At 38.3% G+C, this 20,206-nt stretch overlaps 1 protein-coding gene across 1 annotated transcript in view; it reads left to right on the top strand.

Annotated features, from left to right (window-relative positions):
• Positions 1-20,206, top strand: part of NEO1 (neogenin 1) — a 240,805-nt gene that overhangs the window by 175,273 nt on the left and 45,326 nt on the right. Inside the window, 6 exon segments of the mRNA XM_027067729.2 lie at positions 2,418-2,577; positions 9,395-9,549; positions 11,995-12,143; positions 12,516-12,654; positions 18,321-18,370; positions 19,293-19,440. Coding sequence (XP_026923530.2) covers positions 2,418-2,577; positions 9,395-9,549; positions 11,995-12,143; positions 12,516-12,654; positions 18,321-18,370; positions 19,293-19,440 — 801 coding nt within the window.

The following is a 20,206-nucleotide window of genomic DNA, read 5'->3' as shown; positions in this document are numbered from 1 at the left end:
GAGAGACTGTGTGACTTGCCCAACTTCACGTTATTAGGACGTGACAGAGTCAAGTTTTGAATAGAAGGTCTTTGTACTTGAAATCCTGGGCTTTTTCCAGTATGCTGTACTGCCTCTCACAGTACAGATTTCCTCTCCTCTCCAGCCAGCAGATAGTTGGGAAAAACTTAGCTTAGTGGGTTTTTGGAAGCAGTTTTTACTTAAGTGTATTTCTGGATAGACACAGAAATGAAGCAACAAAGCAAGACTATTCAGGCTACTCTTCAAATCATTTCCCTCTAAGGGTTTTTAGTGACTTAATTTTACATAGTCAGAGATTCAACATCTCCAGTTGCTTCTTACACATTTCTCTGGCACATGTGGGATCATTACTTTGGACACAGCATGTTCATCATTTGCCATCTCTCCCTCAGTCTCTAGTCTCTTTTAATGTTGTCATTCTCTGTGAATGACACCCCCAACCACCCATTCTCCCAAGCCTGGTTTCTCCAGGAACCTGGAGTCCTTGACTCCTTTCTTATCTTCACCCCAACATCTAATCCTGTCATTCCCATCCTACCTCATAGGGTTGTTGTGTGAATAAACTGGCACAGCATGTGAAAAAGAACTCTGAAAGCTGTGAAGGAGAGGTATTTCTTTTCTCTGAGGAAGCGCATCTATTCAAGCATCAGGGATAAGAATGAGGCCTTAGAGGCCATTCAGACATAACGGTCTTACAATATTGACACTTGTGTCAGTGAAATGTGGACTTGTATCTTCTGTGACTGTGGCTGTGACTTCATGGTCTTACATGCTGACAGCACTCTGTTCTCTCCAAGGTACTTTCTCAGAAGGAGAGGAAAAGAGAGAGTAAGTGACATGCACAAGATGATAAAATTAGTAAGAGGTCCAGCAGGAGTAGAGCTCCTATTGGCTAAATGCAGAGGCCTCTTAAACTAGAAATCAAAGTTGATTTTTTTACACTCCATCACTTACCATCTGTGACTTAGGATGAGTGGTTTAGCCCTCTTAACTGTCAGCCTCTACATAGAAGACAAATAAAATTTTTCATAGAATTGTTATAAGGATTCAGTGAGTACATGAGCCAGAGTGCCATGTAGAAATGATAGCTGTTGGATGACTTTCACCCTGCCCCACCTGAAGAGCGACGTTAGGTTGGTCTTCCTCTGTACTTTCCCTTAGAGAACTCATTCTACCTGGTGTATTTATTTGACTGCTTCACTTTAGATTCTCTGCAGTTCACAGATCTTTCCTGGAGATTGTTGACTTAACATTTCATTGAAAACCAGCTTCAGGAGTTTTCGTGTTTTCCTCTCTGCCCTTTTTCTCCTAATTTTCCCATTAAGGTTTTGACAGAATTCTGATGAACTCCTTTAGTTGAAAATTGTGAAATTATCCTTATACTTTCTGGCCCCAAGATGAAGGAGATTTTAAGTTCACTATTAGGAAAATCAGAAGTGTCCAGCAACAGAATGGACTGCCTCAGCGAGTAATAAAGTTACCCATGACTACAAATATATGAGGCTCTTGACAAGCAGAGGTTTGACTTGCCTTCACTTCATCTGTCCCACCCAGTTCCTGAGTTCTGCAAGCCACAGAAATATATATTGCACAGAGGGCTGTAACAAACAGATGAGCTACCTAAGTGTTGTATTTTTATGGTTTTGGAATTTTTGATTCATGTTTTTATACTATTGAGGTTAAGTGAATTGATAGCAGATGAACTATTTGTGAAGTGAGGAAAGTTGTCGAACTTCCCTGGGGATTGCCAAATTACAGAGAGCAGAGTTTAATGTTAGTCTGAAGTTAAAGAGGTGGCTCTTGAATCTCCTGCAGAGCCGAAGACCCACAGCTGTGCCTTAAGGCTGACGGTAGCCTGGGCCTATGCTGAGAGTACCTACACTCCTCCATACTGCACATGTTATTCCATATTTGATAAAGTAGCTAAAAATACTGAGGTTTTATCAGTAGATGAGACTTTTATGTGAAAGGTTTGACAGGTGATGCATGCTGCTTTCAGGATTAAAAAAAAATTACTTGGTCACTGCTGTGTCCTTCTGTGAGATGTTTTATTCTCAGCTGTCACCTTCCCTGTCCCTTACCCACAACCATTATAGTGACCAAAAAGTCTGCTTGCTCTACAGTGATGTGTCTTGAATAGTGCCCATTAGTTTTCAGTAGTTACCCCTGGCCTGCATGTTAGCCTTCAGTTTAATGGCCTTTTTTATGTTCATTCATTTTATTTTATTTCCCATCGTGGTTTTGTTTATTTCTTTTTTGTTTTTTGTTTTTCTGTTCTCTTTTTTAAAACCGTCGTGGTTTGCCCTTCATATTCCCCAATGTTTGCACATGACAAGATGTTGCCATCCCAACATTACCTCCCACTTCACTGACCAGTGCCACTACTGACCATCTAGCACCAGCCACAACGGGACCACTGCCTTCAGCTCCTCGGGATGTCGTGGCCTCGCTGGTCTCTACCCGCTTCATCAAATTGACATGGCGGACACCTGCATCAGATCCTCATGGGGACAACCTTACCTATTCTGTCTTCTACACCAAGGAAGGGATTGTTAGGTAAGTGTCTGTATGTCTGGAGCCAGTGGTTGCATCTTGGTCTACCCCAGGCCAGTCATGCTCACCCTGGCTCTTTGTTGTGCAGAATCTGTACCAATTTTCAGTCCAGAAAATATGACCACCAAGATGCATATTTCCCAATTTTAGGTCATTAAAACTTATCCCAAACAGACTCAAGTCCTGGTATTCTTTCCTGCCTCCCTGGAATGACTTGGGGAGAAGGTAGATAGAGCTTTTTAGGTAGAAGTATTAAAATGTAATGAGGGCTGTTCTTTTTTCATAAGATTCAGTCAGCACAGCCTATAGGATGTGGCTTACTTAGAACATTCAGATTCTAGAAATTAAGGTAGACTTAATTTACGGAAGTAATCATAAATGAGTATTTGCCTGCACCCTTATGTGGATGTGGACTGCCCAGCTCTAGGGGGTCTCCTTGATGATACAAGAGTAATTAGTAGCTAATTTTCCTAAAAAACAGCACTTCCATTAAATTTCTCTCCATCTCCACCTCTTTTAGGAGCTCATGTTGCTTCTCCATTGCTTATGGGAGATTTTCCAGAATCCCCAGGCCACTTTACCCATAGTCCAGCTTTATTTTATCTGTCCAGCCTTACTTGCCTCACCTCACAGTTTAATTCACTTTCTAATGAAACCAGTCCAATTCCTATCACTACACTGCCTTTCTTCAAGTGCGTTCTCTTCTGTCACTTCCCCCTTTCCCAACTGAAGCTGAAGTTAGTGAATCCTTTGTGGCCCAGATTAAGCCCCATGAAGTCCTCATGCATTTTTCTCCACTTTTTCGCATAGTCTTTCTCTTATATGCATTTCTGCCACTAATATTGCACTTAATTATGACAACATAGGATCTTATACTGCCATAAATTGTTACTCTTCTATTTTATGTATATTTGTGTTGTTTTCCCAACCAAATTATAAAAACTTTTGGAAGAACGAAGCCGCATGCTGTGTATTCTTAGCCTTGTCAAGTAGATTTCTTTATTCATATCAAAATAAGAAAGCTGAAATCACTGTTTGGGCTAGGGCCCTCACAGATGAAATAAAGCTTGTGTTTCTACCAGGGTGCTTACATCTGGTACATATTGTATTTAATAACTAGACTGTCAAGTTCCACAAATACAGGAACCTAAATCATAATCCCTTGATTTAATACTTTTGAGAAGTCCGAGTGACCTAATTTGAGCCAGTTGGAGATAGATAGAGCTTTGAGATAGATGGAGCTTCTGCTAGAATGATGTTTATCTGAACACTGTACCAGATGTTTTGGGCATTGCAAAGATAAAGAAACATGGTTCTAGACACAAAAAGGCAAGACATTACTACCGAATGGCTTGTGTTAGAATGCCTCCAATGGTCTTTCACATCTCCTTGCTAATTTCATAATATTTCACAAAAGAAAAAACCATTTAGTAATTCCTCAGAATAACAAACTTCTTTCCATTATAGGTCCTTTGTCTCTGCTGTTCCTTCTACCAGAAATGCATTTCCCTCACAAACAACTGTTTCTGGCTTCTTACCAGTCATCTTCAGATGACACCTTCGTAGGCCTTCCGTGAATACTCACCCGGCTTAGCCCCCCTCCAACCCTATCACACAGTGATGTTCTGGGGCCAGCTTGTTTCCAAGCCTGTTGTTAAATTTTCAGGAAATTTTGTAAACCCATGACAACTTGGTAGCTCAAAATGGGGTGTGGCATGAGTATTTACTGAGACAAGTGCTACAAACCAGAGCTGGTTATTAAACGTTGACCACAACACCACTGCTGTCACATCATCCTGTTTTGTCTTTCTGCTTTTGTTTCCAGAACACGGAACACTCTGAAATTTTCTCTCTTTATTAACCAATTTCTGGTGTCTGTCATATCAGTAGAATATCACCAGCACCTGGAACAGGGCCTGGCATATAATAGCAGTAAATAAATACTTGTCCAGGGAATAAATTCATTTCAGTCAATGGAGAGGTAACAGCTTATTCAAGAAGTCATGTTGAGATAATTGACTCCATTTGGTGGAAAGAATGGAAGTTCTACAGCTCTGTCTTATATCATGTATGACAATAAGTTATAGATAGATGAAGAGATTTTAAAGCTTATAAATGTATTAGAAGAAAATACAACTGCTTTATCATTTGAGTGTGAAAGGCCTTTTAAAGGAAGACAGGAAATCCAGAAGCCACAACAGGAGAGATATACAAAGCTTATTATACAACAATGTAAAATTCCATGTGATAAAACATCATAAACAAAATCAAACCATGAAGTGATAAGCTGGGGAAAAATTGGTAACAGTTATAAGAAAATAATATTGCCATCCAGTCTATATAAAGAGCTCCTATAAGTCATAACTAAAAGATACTCCAAGAGGCAAATGGTACAAGTGGATGATTAACAGAAGTTAATGGAAAGCCTGTTAAAGTTAAAAAAGGTTTTGCCATCACTTGTGGTCTTGGAGATACAATGTAATAATACAAAAAGTGAAACCATTTTTCACTTACAAAGTTGGCAAAGATTTTAAATTGATAATATCTAGTGTTAAGCAAGTTAAATGCTAGGAAGAAATCCACTCTAGGCTTTTGGTGGCAATATAAGAGTAGCCTTTGGAGAAAGTGGTTTGGCAGAATTATTTTTTTTAATCTCTTTAATGCATATACCTGTCAGCCCAACAGTTACACTTCTGGGTGTTCTATAGATAACTAGTATGCATAGGGCACTCATAAAAATGTTTATTGTAGCATTGTTTGTAAGAATGAAAAGAGGAATGAAAGTAAATGCCCATTCATGGAGAAATGAGCACATAATTAATATATGTATATCCACATGAAATGTGATATAGGAATTTTTAAATGATGTGTCTATATATTTTGATGTGTATGTAAATGCTTAGAACAGTGATTCTCAAACAGGCAGTTTGCCCATCCCTTGGGAGACATTCGGCAATGTCTGGTGACATTTTTGGTTATTACAACTGAGATGAGGGAGGATGCTTACTGATGTCCAATGAGTAGAAGCCACAGATGCTGATAAACGTCCTGCAATGTGCAGGACAGTCCCTTACAACAAAGAATTATCCTGCCCAGCAGCTCGCTAGTGCCAAGATTGAGAAAAGCTGACATGGAGAGATCTGGTAGGATACAGGTCAGTCCATGCCACAGTTAGATGTCAGGGAAGGACATGCTTTGAGGAGAGAGAAAAACTGGGACTTCCAGATTTTTTTTTAACTATATATACTTTTGTTTTTAATGAGAATCTGTCACTTCAATTTAAAATTAAATTGTCAGGCAGGAAGACAAGGCAAGTATATATAAAGGAAGAAGAGATGCAAGGAGGATCCAACTTAATGTGTCTGTCTGGTGTTTGAAGGATGGGAAAGTAAGAAAGCTGGGTTAAGTGGCCCAGAGTTTTGGTAGGAATTAGTAAGAGATTATAATAAAGTGGAAGTTTGGAGCCAGATGTCATAATGCCAGTAAGAATTTGGACACAGTCAGTTAAGAAGGGACCATTTTAGACTCCTGAGCAAGTGTGCACTGTGATTTTATTAGCTTTTCTTAGTAGTTTATGAGCACTGCATAGAAGAGGAGAAGAAATAGTCAGCGAGACAAATCAGGTAGTTAACCTAGTCGTGCGGTAAGTATGGCCTGGACGAAAGGGAGAGCCGTGACTTGGAGTGGACAGAATAAATATGGGGAATATTTCAAAGGAAGGTTCTTGGAGACTAATTTTTTTTGTCACTTCATTTGTGAATGAAGCGTATGATTTCTGAATATAAGCAATGAAGGAGTAGAAAGAACACTAAGAAGACTAGATCCTGCTCACTTGTTTTATAAATAGAATTTATTTGACCTTTATAAACTTAACTTTTCCCATCTGAAAAACGAGGGTCGTAACTTTTCTTCATAGACTTATAATCAGAATGCAGTGAGGATGTATGCCACTACCCGAATTTACAAAGCCTTCCACTTCCTGCATTTGAAAAATCAACCACCAGGTGGCAGTATGTGTCTTGGTCATGTATTGGTCATGTGTATTGGGTGCCAGAGTTTCTTGAGATTTCAAAGGGTCCTTCCTCTGCGTTTTCATCCAGGAAATGTTCACCTTTTTTTTTCCCCCAATGCCTTTAGTGTAATAGAAGTGCATTTCTGATACTAGGGACTAAATGGAAAAAAAAAACAGAGTGAGTTATTCCAAAATGAATAGCATTTCAGAGATGCGAACTTAGCTAAGTTGAGCCCAGGAGTTGGCAAGGCAGGAAGACAAGGCAAGTATATTGGACCTTGGACCAAATCAGCCTTGTTATTTTTATGACCCAGGAGCTAAGAATATTTTTACATTTTCAAATGGCTACATTTTAATAGGTTATATAAGTAACTACATAATATTTTCCATTTTGTCTGTAAATATTTGCTTTCTGGCTCAGAAGAAATTAATGATTGGCCTACAGTCCCCCAGAAAGCTAGTAGCTTGCCAAAAGTAGAATTGAAGCTCTTATCGCCTAGCCCAGCATTGTCTTAATATAAAAAATACCTTTGTCTTTCTCCCTTGATTCTTAGCTAACACATTCTAACCTAAGTTCCATTGTAACGTCACACATTTATGAGAATTGTACTTTGTAACTCACCCTGGATCTTGTCCTCAAGTCAAAAGTTTTTTCTAGACAGACACATGGTTCTGGGACCTCAAACCAATCTAGTGTTACAAGCTTTTGCAGGTACGTGCTGGGTATTTATTTCATCTGAAGGAATCATACCTATTACTGATTTTTTATATTGTAATGCTTCTATAGAAATTTATTCCAGATTTTTAGTTCTCTTCACTCATTTCTCTTGTTTTTTTCCCTTTCACATAGGAATGAACAAAAAATATACACGTTATTATTACTATACAAAGGTTTACATACAGAAGGTAAATTTCCGTTCGTGCATCTGCACACGTTTGTGAGTGCTGCAGTTTGAGCATTCTGCTCAGTTCTTATGTAATATGTGAATGTGAATGAGACACTCACTTCAACTTAAAGTAAAATGGTGCCTCCCCCAACTGTCTTTCCCAAGATAGTCTCAGCTTTTTGTACAATTAACTTTTTGTTTGAACTTTTATGTACAGAGTGAGCAGAACAGACCACCTGTGCTCTCACAGGGAGCTTTTTTTTGGTGAAGTGTAAAATACCAGACAGCAATCATTTGTGATCAGACCAAAGGTCAGAAACTTCAAAGTGTAAGAAATCAGCTCATATCCTCCATTTAAATGTTGTGATTTGGAGGGTTAGCTGAAGAGAAAAGTACCTGTATGTACCTCAGGTATCTTAGAGCAGTAACTGTTCCCATAGTGCTCTTCTCCAGTGGACCTACCTGCTCATATAGAGACAGACACTGTATAAGTATGATGTGGGTACTGTTTGTTTGTTTGTTTGTTTTAAATTAAAATGAGGTAGTTTTAAAAAGTATAGAAAGCTACTGAAAAACACAAATATCTGAAATATAAATGTTCACATACAATCAGGCCAATTGACGTATGGTCATGTAGAACTAAATTAATTGTAATCAGTGATTTCAGAGAAAATTACCAATATTTTAAAGTAAGAATTTTAATTCAATAGATTATATGGTTTCAAGTAATTTCTTCCACAGAGTAGTTTTGGGCCTTTTTTATTACTGTCAGGATAGATCCAGAGCTCTCCTTACATGATTGGTGATCCATAAAGGCCAGTTATTTGTCTAATACAGTGAAGGAATACTTCAATATTTGTTGAAAACGCTTGTGTCGTATGAATTAGTTTTTATTATAGTACATACAGTAGGCTGAGCATAATTATGGACCCAAGTGTGGACACACAGACCCTGAGGATAGAGAAAACAAATAACTGCTTTTATGTTTTCAGTTCATAGCACCAGACCACTGGATTCATTTGTCCTGTTTGTCATAAAATTTGTCAAATATTTCAAATCAGTTTGGAAATCATTCAAAAAGGGTATTTTTTTTAATATATTTTTTTTATTTAACGTTATTCATTTTTCAGAGATGGAGAGAGATAGAGTGTGAGCAGGAGAGGGGCAGAGAGAGAGAGGGAGACACAGAATCCAAAGCAGGCTCCAGGCTCTGAGCTGTCAGCACAGAGCCCGATGTGGGGCTCGAACCTATGGACCGTGAGATCGTGACCTGAGCTGAAGTCAGAGGTTAACCAACTGAACCACCCAGGCGCCCCAAGAGTATTTGTTTTAACAAATAAATTATAAAAATCAGTATCAGGATTGGCTTATTTTAAAAATTGGATTACTTAGGATTCATTTAAATGTTTAATGTTCCCAACTTTAAAAGTGTTAATCTCTAGTTTTCTTTTTATTGGGTCTTTTATCCAAAATATACACAGACTTCCTTGATATTTTCTTTGATAATTGGGTCATACCTGTAATCAGCTTCTGTTTGTCTCCCTGGAAATCACTCTTTAAAAACTTAATGATTCCTAAAACCTGCAAAATTGATGACCAGCTGTCCCATTTGAAATGGCAGTGAGAAGATCCTTGTCTGTGCCTTCTCTGAAAGGAAGTTGTGGTTATGACCTGCAAAGTCAGTCATGTTTAAGCAAAATGTCAGTAAGTTATCAGGCACGTGTGACATTGTTCTTTGCCAGTGTCTGTATTCTGTGCCCTGTTCCACCCCAAAGGTTTGCTTTTTTGAGAGTTCATTTGACTTCAATTAAGATTTTGATGTGGTATTATATCTATAGGACTTGCAGTGAAAATGAAACCGCACATTCTAGAAGTATTCCTAATCAATGCTGTTTCTTTCCAAATCCCTCTTTGTCTAAAGGGAACGTGTTGAGAATACCAGTCGCCCAGGAGAAATGCAGGTGACCATTCAAAACCTAATGCCAGCCACTGTGTACATCTTTAGAGTTATGGCTCAAAATAAACATGGCTCCGGAGAAAGTTCAGCTCCACTCCGAGTAGAAACACAGCCTGAGGGTGAGTCTTCCACCTGTCTGTTGGCTATACCTGTAGGTAGACTTATAGCAAGGTCTGTCTTCTGTGTAGCCTTGCGGAAAGTACCAGTTCCTTGCCATCAAGGACTTGTGAATTAGGGCAGATAAAATTAATTCCCATCAAACAGTAGCAGATGGTGTAAGGCAATATGATTCTGCCGATACACAGTCCAATTTTATTGATCCTGTAAGACCTACCTCAGATGTCTTCTAGCGTCTTTCCTCTGATCCTTTCTACCTAATATTGTACCTCTATTATTCTAAGGAAAGTAGGCAGCACAATCTTTTGGTCAAGGAGTTTGATTAGAAGAAAGAGATGAAATAAGAATGTAGGTGGAAGGGGAACCTGATTCTCTTGAGGGTATTTGAGGGATGGAAAGCGAGTATAACATGTTTTGGCAAAAGACAAGTTAGCAGAAAGAGACTTACACTTCATTTGGAGGTGTTCAGCCTGCGGCGGGCGAAGGTGTAAGTGTTGGAGTCAGTCCTCAGAAAATATTTCACATGTTTAGCTGAATAAACCATCTGAAAATGTTTTCCATTTATTATGCCACTGTGCAGGTTAAATGGAAGAATTTCTTAGTGCCTTTTAACGATAATATTTGCTTATGTTTATCCAGTGAATATATTGAAAGTGATTTCAAGGGAATTGGGGGACTGTTTTGTTTTCCTTTTCCTTTGATAAGTTAGAGGAAAGTTTTCCGTAGCAGGAGAAGTGTGACAAATCCCACCTGTCAGGCTGCACCAAAGGATGCTCTTAACATTAAATGAATAACATGATTTATGGCTAAATAAAGAAACAACTGTCAGAATAACCACATTTAGGTTTCTCTACTTTGGTAGCAAAACTGTCAAACTGTGGTGCTGTTATTTAAGAAATCCAATTTGTTTTACATTTTGCTAGTTTTTTCCCCTTCTCCTAAAATCTAATGGATTCTGTTGCAGAAACACTAGCACCAGAGAAATTGTTTTCAAATATAGAATGTCTACCAAAGTGTAGGTGTAGGCAACTTCCAGAATTTGTGTATAAATTGGAACTGGAACCTATCAGACAAAAAGAATATAGTAAAAAGGTATGGGAACTGTTGTAGAAGGTAGAGCTGGACAATCGGGACTAACCATCCCACAGAGGGTGTTGTAATAATCTCCTAACTGATCTCCTTGAGTCCAGGTGTTAGAATCAGAAAGTGTGCAACTCCTGGCCCCACTGCTCACTAACTTTCCCATCATTTAAGAATGATTCTTAACCTCAACCTCATGTGTAAATAGGGATGACAGTAGTATCCCTCTCATATGAGTTAGTACAAGGATTAAATAAGACATAATTGAAATTTATGTAAAGCGTAAAGCACTTTAAGCCGGACTGATTATAAGCATTCAGTAAATGGTGGCTATTTTTAAAATCATTATTCTTTTATCTAGTCTTATTCCCATACTGTTTTTCTTCCATGCATGTGTTCACATGTCCTTTCTAAATACAGATCTGATCATGTCATGTCATGTTCCTGCTCATAATTTTTCAGTAATTACCTAACACCTACAAGAGATAATTCAGACTCCACAGCAGCACATTAGAAGCTCTTTGGCTCGTGTCCTCCTTTTAAACATTCTCCCTCCCACATTTATTCAGTATTCAGCCTGAACCACATTACACTGTCTTCTCACGTATCATCCCCATTGACTGGAATAATTTTCCCCTTGGTGTCTGAGAAAGCTGTTCCTTCTTGCTTCCCAGAAGTCTTCCCCAGTCCTTCCCTTGCCTCCCCACCCCCTCCCAAAGCAAAGTGTGTATTCTCTTTATGTTTTTGTTACAATCACGAAATCTGTTAGCATTTGTCACATTATTTGTAACACTTATATGTCTGACTTCCCTCTAGACTGGGAATTCTTTGCGGGCAGGCACCCTGTCCATCATCATTTCCCCAGTTCCTGGTAAAAAAAAGGCGCTCTCTCTTTTTTTTTTTTTCTTATTAAGTTTTTTACTTTAATCCCAGTATAACTAACATACTTATATTAGTTTCAGGTGTACAATACAGTGATTCAGCAGTTCTGTACATTACTCAGTACTCATCATGATAAGTGTGCTCTTAATCTCCAGAAGGTTCTCTTTTTGTGATGGCTGTTTTTGTGTGCTACAGTCCTACTGAAAAATTAGGACTTTATAAACCACAGGAAAAATTCTGCAATGTTTATTTTTTTCATTGAATACATTTGAGATACCTCACAGATCATTTTTGGTTATAATTTGAGTCATAAACAGGGCAATGCATTTAATTGTATATTATCCTAAAGCCACTTCCATCAAAACGTTTTCTCAGTTTTTATTGTTTTTAAAAACATGGCCAAAATGACATTACTGCTGAGAATGGTTATTGAGGAGTATATTAAATTTCACTCATATCTCACTGTCTCAAAATTTTCCTTCTAGTTCAGCTTCCTGGCCCAGCACCTAACATCCGAGCACATGCAGCTTCACCTACGTCCATCACTGTCACCTGGGAAACACCTCTGTCTGGCAATGGGGAAATTCAGAATTACAAATTGTACTACATGGAAAAAGGGACTGATAAAGAACAGGTATAAGATGAAGCCATTTTTTCATCCATTGATTGGAATAGTGGAGTTGAAATATATTTCCGAAACTCAATACTTGCTTGTCTAGAAATCTGAGAATAAAAAAGATGTATATAGGAAATGAAAAGTCAGCAGACTCTATTTCTTTGTACCAAGTTTTATTCTGTATTTTTTATCAGCAAGGGTCACTAAACAACAAGCAGTATTTCCCAGTAAATTGCCAGTGTTTATGATTATTCCACTTCGTTAAGTAGCATTCTGTAAAAGAGATAAAAATCTGCATTGTATCAAATATAGAATTTGTATAGCTCATTATTTCACAGCATGTCTTTTGGCTTGAGTTGTATCCATGGAAATTGTTTTATTTTATTCAAGGATGTTGACGTTTCAAGTCACTCCCATACTGTTAATGGGTTGAAAAAATACACAGAGTATAGTTTCCGAGTGGTGGCTTACAACAAACATGGTCCTGGAGTCTCCACACAAGATGTTGCTGTTCAAACGTTGTCAGATGGTGAGTCTTTCTTCCTTTGGAACACGTGCCGTGCTTGGGCCCTGGTGGCCTAGTAGCAAGGTCATGGGCTTTGATGACAAGACGATTCAGTTCAAACCCAGTTCTACCCCTTTACTGGACTTCAGTCACTTAACATGTCTAAGCATGCTTCCTTACGTGTAAAATGTAGATAATACCAACTTCATTGGTTTGCTGTAAAGATTTACTGAGAGAGTACAGAACATGTAGTGCCTGGTACTAAATAGTTTCTCGTGTTTTTATTTTTGTGTAAGTAAATGGTGTTGCTTGTTCGTAACACAGACCATTCCAGGACCGATGGAAGGCTGGCTTTCTTGACTTAGCAATCATATTTGTGTTCTGAATGGCTCTTTTTAATTCTGAGTATTTTGTGACAGTTTCATTTCTGTCTGCATTTTGAAGCTAACTTATATTCGTATAACCATGACCTGGAGCAGTATTTTTCAAACTACAGCCTGCCAAGGGCATTGAGTAGGTTAAGACCAGCATTTTTAAAAAAATATTTTTATAATAGAACAGAAGATCATGGCATTTATTACAATTAATAAGTATATGATGTATTATTTTCTGAAAGTCAGCAATATTTTTTAAGAATCTGGGCCAGTTTGTTTATTTATAGAATTTTCCTTAGTTTGGATGTGTCTAACAGGAAAAGTCTACCAAAAAAAAAAAAAAAAACTAAACTGGCCTGAATTATTTTTGTTTATTTATCTAATTTAAAAAAAATTTTTTTTTAAGTTTATTTATTTTTGAGACAGAGAGAGACAGAACATGAGCAGAAAAGGGTAGAGAGAGAGAGGGAGACACAGAATCCTAGGCAGGCTCCAGGCTCTGAGCTGTCAACACAGAGCCCAATACAGGGCTCGAACTCACAAGCTGTGAGATCATGAGATCATGACCTGAGCTGAAATCGGATGCCCAAGCAACTGAGCCACCCAGGCACCCCTGGCCTGAATTCTTAAAAAATATGAGTCTCATGAAAGAAAAGGTGGGGGAGGACAATTAAAAAAAGTATACAGACTATTCAGAGAAAAAAATGGGGAGTATCATGGGGCACCTGGGTGGCTCAGTCAGTTAAGTGTCTGACTTCAGCTCAGGTCTTCATCTCCCAGTTTGTGAGTTTGAGCCCCGCGTCCGGCTCTGTGCTGATAGCTCAGAACCTGGAGCCTGCTTTGGATTCTGTGTCTCCCTCTCTTTCTCTGCTCCTCCCCCACTTTCTTTCTTTCTGTCTCTTTCTCTCTCTGTCTCTCTCTCTGTGTCTCTCCAAAAATAAATAGATGTTAAAAATGGGTGAGGGGGGTGCCTGGGTGGCTCAGTCAGTTAAGCGTACAACTTCGGCTCAGGTCATGATCTCGCGGTTTGTGAGTTCAAGCCCCTTGTAGGGCCCGTGCTGACAGCTCAGAGCCTGGAGCCTGCTTCGGATTGTGTGTCTTCCTCTCTCTCTGCCCCTCCCCTGCTCATGCTCTGTCTTTCTGTCTCTCAATAATAAATAAGTGTTAAAAAAATTTTTTTAAATGGGGAATATTCTACTGTAATCTAGGTTAAAGAAGAATAAAGACATGAAATAAAAAACGTGTATTATCTTCAACTGGCTTCCAGATCTGGGAGTAAAATTAGCTATAAAGGGGGGTGTCTGGATGGCTCAGTTGGTTAAGCATCTGACTTTGGCTCAGGTCATGATCTCACGGTTTGTGAGTTCGAGCCCCACATTAGGCTTCTGTGCTGACATCTTAGAGCCTGGAGCCTGCTGTGTGTCTCCCTCTCTCTCTGCCCCTCCCCTGCTCACACTCTGTCTCTCTCAAAAATAAACATTAAAAAAATTAGCTATAAAGAATAATATTGGTACAATTAGTTAATGTTAGGTAGGCAATTTTAAATATTAGATATGTTACATAATTTTTTTAATTTATTTTTTTAATATTTAAAAAATTTTTAATTACAGTGTAGTTAACATACAGTGTAGTATTAGTTTTGGGTGTACAATATAGTAATTCAGTGATTCCATACACATTGCTCAACACTCATCATGATAAGTGTACCCTTAATCTCCTTCACCTATTTCACCTATTCCCACACTCAACTCCCCTCTGTAACCGGAAGTTTGTTCTCTGTAGTTAAGAGTCTAGGTTTTTTGTTGTTATTGTTTTGGGGATTTTTTTTTTTTTGGTTTGTCTCTTGTTTTCTTCATTTGTTTGGTTTCTTAAATTCCACACATGAGTGAAATCCTATGGTATTTGTCTTTCTCTGACTGACAGACTTCACTTAGCATTATACTCTCTAGCTCCATCCATGTTGTTGCAAATGACAAGACTTCATTCTTTTTCATGGCTGAGTAATATTCCATTTTGTGGGTGGGTGGTTGTGTATACATACTGCATTTTTATCCATTCATCTATATATGAACACTTGGTATGCTTCCATTGTTTTGCTATTGCAAATAATGCTGCAATAAACATAGGGGTACGTTTATCTTTTCGAATTAGTGTTTTTGTATTCTTTGGGTAAATATCCGGTAGTGAAGTTACTGGGTCATACGGTAATTCTATTTTTAACTTTTTGAGGAACCTCCATACTGTTTTCCAGAATGGCAGCACCAGTTTGCATTTCCATCAGCATCGCAAGAGGGTTCCTTTTCTCCACATCTTGCCTACGCTTGTTGTTGTGGTTTTGATTTCAGCCATTCTGACAGGTGTGAGGTGATATCTCATTGTGGTTTTGATTTGCATTTCCCTGATGATGAGTGATGTTGAGTATCTATTCATGTATCTGCTGGCCATCTATATGTCTTTTTTGGAGAAATGTCTTTTCATATCTCCTGCCCATTTCTTAATTGGGTTTTTTGGTTTAGAGTTATATAAATTCCTTATGTATTTTGAATACTAACCCTTTATCAGATATGCCATTTGCAAATATCTTTTCCCATTCAGTAAATTGTTTTTTAGTTTTGTTGATTATTTCCTTTGCTGTGCAGAAGTTTTCATTTTGAAGTAGTCCAATAGTTTATTTTGCTTTTGTTTCCCTTGCCTCAGGAGACAACATTTTTCTAGAAAAATGTTGCTGTGCCTGATACTAGAGATTACTGCCTATGTTCTCTTCTAGGATTTTTACGGTTTCAGGTCTCACCTTTAGGTCTTTAAGCCATTTTGAGCTTTTTTATGTGTATGGTGTAAGAAAATGGTCCACTTTCATTCTTTTGCATATAGCTGTCCAGTTTTCCCAGCAACATTTGTTGAAAAGGCTGTCTTTTTCCCATTGAGTATTTTTGCCTCCTTTGTTGAAGATTAATTGACCATATAATTGTTGGTTTCGTTTTGGGATCTCTGTTCTGTAGATCTGTGTGTCTCTGTGCCAATATGATACTGTTTTGATTACTGCAGGTTTGTAGGTTAATTTGAAATCTGGGATTGGATACTTTGTTTTTTCAGGATTGCTTTGGCTATTCAGAGTCTTTTGTGTTCTACACCAATTTTAGGATTATTTATTCTAGTTTTGTGAAAAATGATGTCTGTATTTTGATAGGGATTGCATTAAATTTGTAGGTTGCTTTGGGTAGGATAGACATTTTAACAATATTTATTGTTCAGTCCATGAACACAGAATATCTTTCCATTTGTTTGTGTTGTCTTCAATTTCTGTCATCCATGTTTTGTAGTTTTCAGAGTACAGGTCTTTCACCTCCTTGGTTAAGTTTATTCCTAGGTATTTTATTGTTTTTGGTACAGTTGTAGTTGGGATTGTTTTCTTAATTTATCCTTTTGCAACTTTATTACTAGCATATAGAAATGCAACTGATGTCTAGATAATATTTTTGGGTTAAGATGAAATGTTCTGAATGTGATTGTTTTATTATAGTTTTGTTGGAGAACATCCTTGTTCTTAGGAGGTACGTACTATATAGTATTTAGGAGCGAAGTATGATGATGACTGCAGCTGTTCCTCAGATGATTCAGAAACAGTACGTAGATATATAAATATGCAAGTATAAATATAATGAGAGAAATAAAGCAGATGTGCCAGAACATTAACAATTTGTGAATCCAAGAAAAGAATATGTAGAGATCAATATCTTATTCTTGCCGCTCTTTTCTGTGTGCTTGGCATTTTTTCAGGATAAAAAGTTGGGAAATATAAATACAAATTATAGTTTGGTTAGCCAACTACATAAGCCATTTGGTCAGGACTTTTGAGAAAAATTGAGAGAAAAAATGTTTAATGTAGGCTTTTAAACTTACACATGAACCAGTTTCAATGCACTCATTGGAACGCTGACTACAGTGCCTGTCATGGGAACTGAATGTGTCTGAGCATGGTGGTTAAGGGCAGCACTGTGGATTAAGACCATTCTTTCCCTACATTAGCGAAACAAGTAACTCGGTCAGGTTCACTGCCCTGAACCTCATCTATAGCTTTCTCATCTATACCATGGGAATGATTATAGAAACTACTTTGTAGGATTGTTGTAAGGATTAACTACCTGCCATGTAGGAGCAGGCAGCAAATCTTAGTCATGATGATGAAGAAGATGAAGACACCAGCAACAGCTATGTTGGCTGCCTCTGCAACTAAGTCAGGGGTTCTTAGCCAGGAGATGATTGGAACCATTCATAGACTTTTTTCAAAATGCACTGGAGTCCTACTCGAGGCCTTCTCTGCCTAAATCTCTGGGTTGAGGCCTGATGTACTGTGTTTAGCACAGGATACAACATTGAGCAAGAAATAGTGTCTGTCCTCCAGAAGCATATAGAGCAGTGGGCACTGAGTCATATATCTGGTCACCAAATGTCAGAGAAAGGGAGACAGAAGTTTCCATGGATGGATTAGGAGAAAATGAGCTAAAGTCAGCGTTTTGTGAGTGAAGAGGAAATTAATCAGGTTTACTTAAATTCTTTTTGCCTGCTGTAGTTACTACAAAGGGATGCTGGAAGGTGTGTGGATCATAAAATTTGAGAATGACCTGCCTTGTGTTCTCATACATGAGAAATTAAAGTTATGTAGCTATTTGTTTAACCAGCAGTCCCAAACTTGTCACATCAAAATGAGTGTTCCCTGTAACAGAATTTGTCTTGGGAAAACAGATGGCCCCTTTACTGAAGCTGTCATTGTATATCTCTCCTTACTCTACTTGGGAATTGGCTTCAAAACCAGTTTAGGAACCCCACAAGAATGCAGAGCTCAGTGATTTATGCACCTCATATTTGGGGCTCATAACAACATTACCCAGTACATTTACTCGCCATATTCGTTAGACTTGTTTCCAGAAAATTTGTAGCTCTTCCCCTAGGTAAAGATATGCTATCACCAAGAATATTCAGAATGATATGTTGAAGGTTCAGAATGTATATATGGGGTCTAAAAAAGTTTACAGTCAATGTCATTTCCTTGAAATGACTCCCCAAAGGTACAACCTAACTTGGATATGGGGGCCTTTATATGAATGTGTCCCTTTTTTTAAAGCCAGTCAAATATGGCCACACCTTATCCACATACTTCTATCAACATGAGGGCATTGGCAGCTAGGTTTAGATCTGCAAGTTGTATAATAAGTGTTTGAGATGCACATTTGTATAAAGTCTGGCCAGGAATATCACATGATGGGTAAAAAAAAAAAAAAAAATTCTTTTTTTTTTTTTCTTTTTCTGCCTGTCCAGTTCCCAGTGCTGCTCCTCAGAATCTGTCCTTAGAAGTAAGAAATTCAAAGGTAAACTTTATGTTGCTATTCATTTTTACTAGCATACTATTAAGTCTCAGGAGGGCTTATAGACAAGGAGAGTCTGGGTCAAAAGACTTGTCATCAAGCAGAGAAATAAGGTGTCATAGATATTCCACCTACCAGTAAAACTGAATTTGGAAACCGACTCCAGGATTTTCTGTTTAACTTTACTGCCTTTCTCTCATGCCAAAATTACTATAGTCTTTCTGCAGATGTATTGCAGTTATGCAAATCATGACATTATAAATCTCAGCAGTTCAGAACATTGGTGATAAGGTAGAAAGAAGTAAGTTTATGATACCATAACCCCTCAGTTCCATGCGTTGAGCTCAGTGCAAAGCCGAAGGTGGACATCTGTCAGAGCGTTGCATGTGCTCAGACTCCCTCATAGTCAAGTCCCTGTTCACTGAAGACCACGTGTGCCTCTCGAAGACCCACAGCCCCTTCTGGGCTCACTGACACCTGAGACACTCAGTCCTTTCAAAAAGTACCATAGGACCCCTTTTCCTTTCGTCAAAAACCACTATTAACAATTCCCTTCTTGAAGAGTTTTTGGCAGAAATTGCTCAACTTCAGCTGTTCCACAGTGGAGATAGAAGAGAGCACCTTACACCTAAACCATAGTTTACTTTCTAATCCATGTGCCTCTGACCTTATATTTTCCTTATGGAAACTTTTCTGAGACTTTTGCCTAATGTATAAGGGCCCAGAACATACTACCTGCAACTGTAATCTCCCCACTCGATCATTAAAGATTTTAAAATTGAAAAGTAATTTTGAGTGATCTTTAAGCAAAACTCTGAGCACACGGCTGCCTTTAAAATGTCAGTGAATTCAGGATAATAATATACCAAACAGGACCAAGCTTTTGATAGATTTGGTCTTTTCCCAATATTCTTGTCTTCCCCAGAGTATTGTGATTCACTGGCAGCCACCTCCTCCAGCCACACAGAATGGTCAGATTACTGGCTACAAGATTCGCTACCGAAAGGCCTCCCGAAAGAGTGACGTCACTGAGACCTTGGTACCTGGGACACAGCTCTCTCAGCTGATTGAAGGTAAGCTGCCCCGCACGTGGGCAGAAGTTAGGAGACAGCGTCTTTCTCAGGAGTTGAATTATGTTAGTCTAATGACCACTCTGAGCTGGTGACTTAATGTGAAAACAGTGGAAGAGAATTAATTCAGTCTACTTCTGACCTGATAATCAAATTAATAGAAAATAGTATTAAGTGTTCTGTTATCTGAGCCTTGAGATTGTGTTTGAGTTTCATTTCTTCACTTGGGGTTTTCTGTAGTCTCCACATTTTCTTTTTTGAATATATAGATACAGATCTTCCTTGACTTACAGTGGGGTTATGTCCCAATAAACCCATCAAAATTTGAAAATATCCTAACTCAAAAATGCATTTAATACACCTAACCTAGCAAACCTCATAGCTTAGCCTAGCCTACCCTAAGCATGCCCGGAACACTTACATCAGCCTACAGTTGGGCCAAACCATCTGACGCAAAAACCATTCTATAACAAATTGTTGGATATCTCATGTGCTTTATTGAATACTGTACTGAGAGTGAAAAACAGAATTTTGTAAGTGTATCAGTTGTTTACCTTCGTGATACAAGGTTGACTGGGTGCTGCCACTGACCCCACCCAGCATCACAAGAGAAGACTGTGCTTCATATCACCAGCCTGGGAAAAGATCACAATTTAGAATTCAAAGTACAGTTTCTACTGCATGTGTATCACTTTTATATCATTACAAAGTCAAAAAATAGTAAGTCGAACCATCCTAAATCTTCATTTTTTTGTAATCTCAAAAGAAG

The sequence above is a fragment of the Acinonyx jubatus genome, chromosome B3 (assembly GCF_027475565.1).
Source record: "Acinonyx jubatus isolate Ajub_Pintada_27869175 chromosome B3, VMU_Ajub_asm_v1.0, whole genome shotgun sequence".
Lineage (NCBI taxonomy): Eukaryota > Metazoa > Chordata > Mammalia > Carnivora > Felidae > Acinonyx > Acinonyx jubatus.
This window is presented reverse-complemented; position numbering and strand designations above follow the sequence as displayed.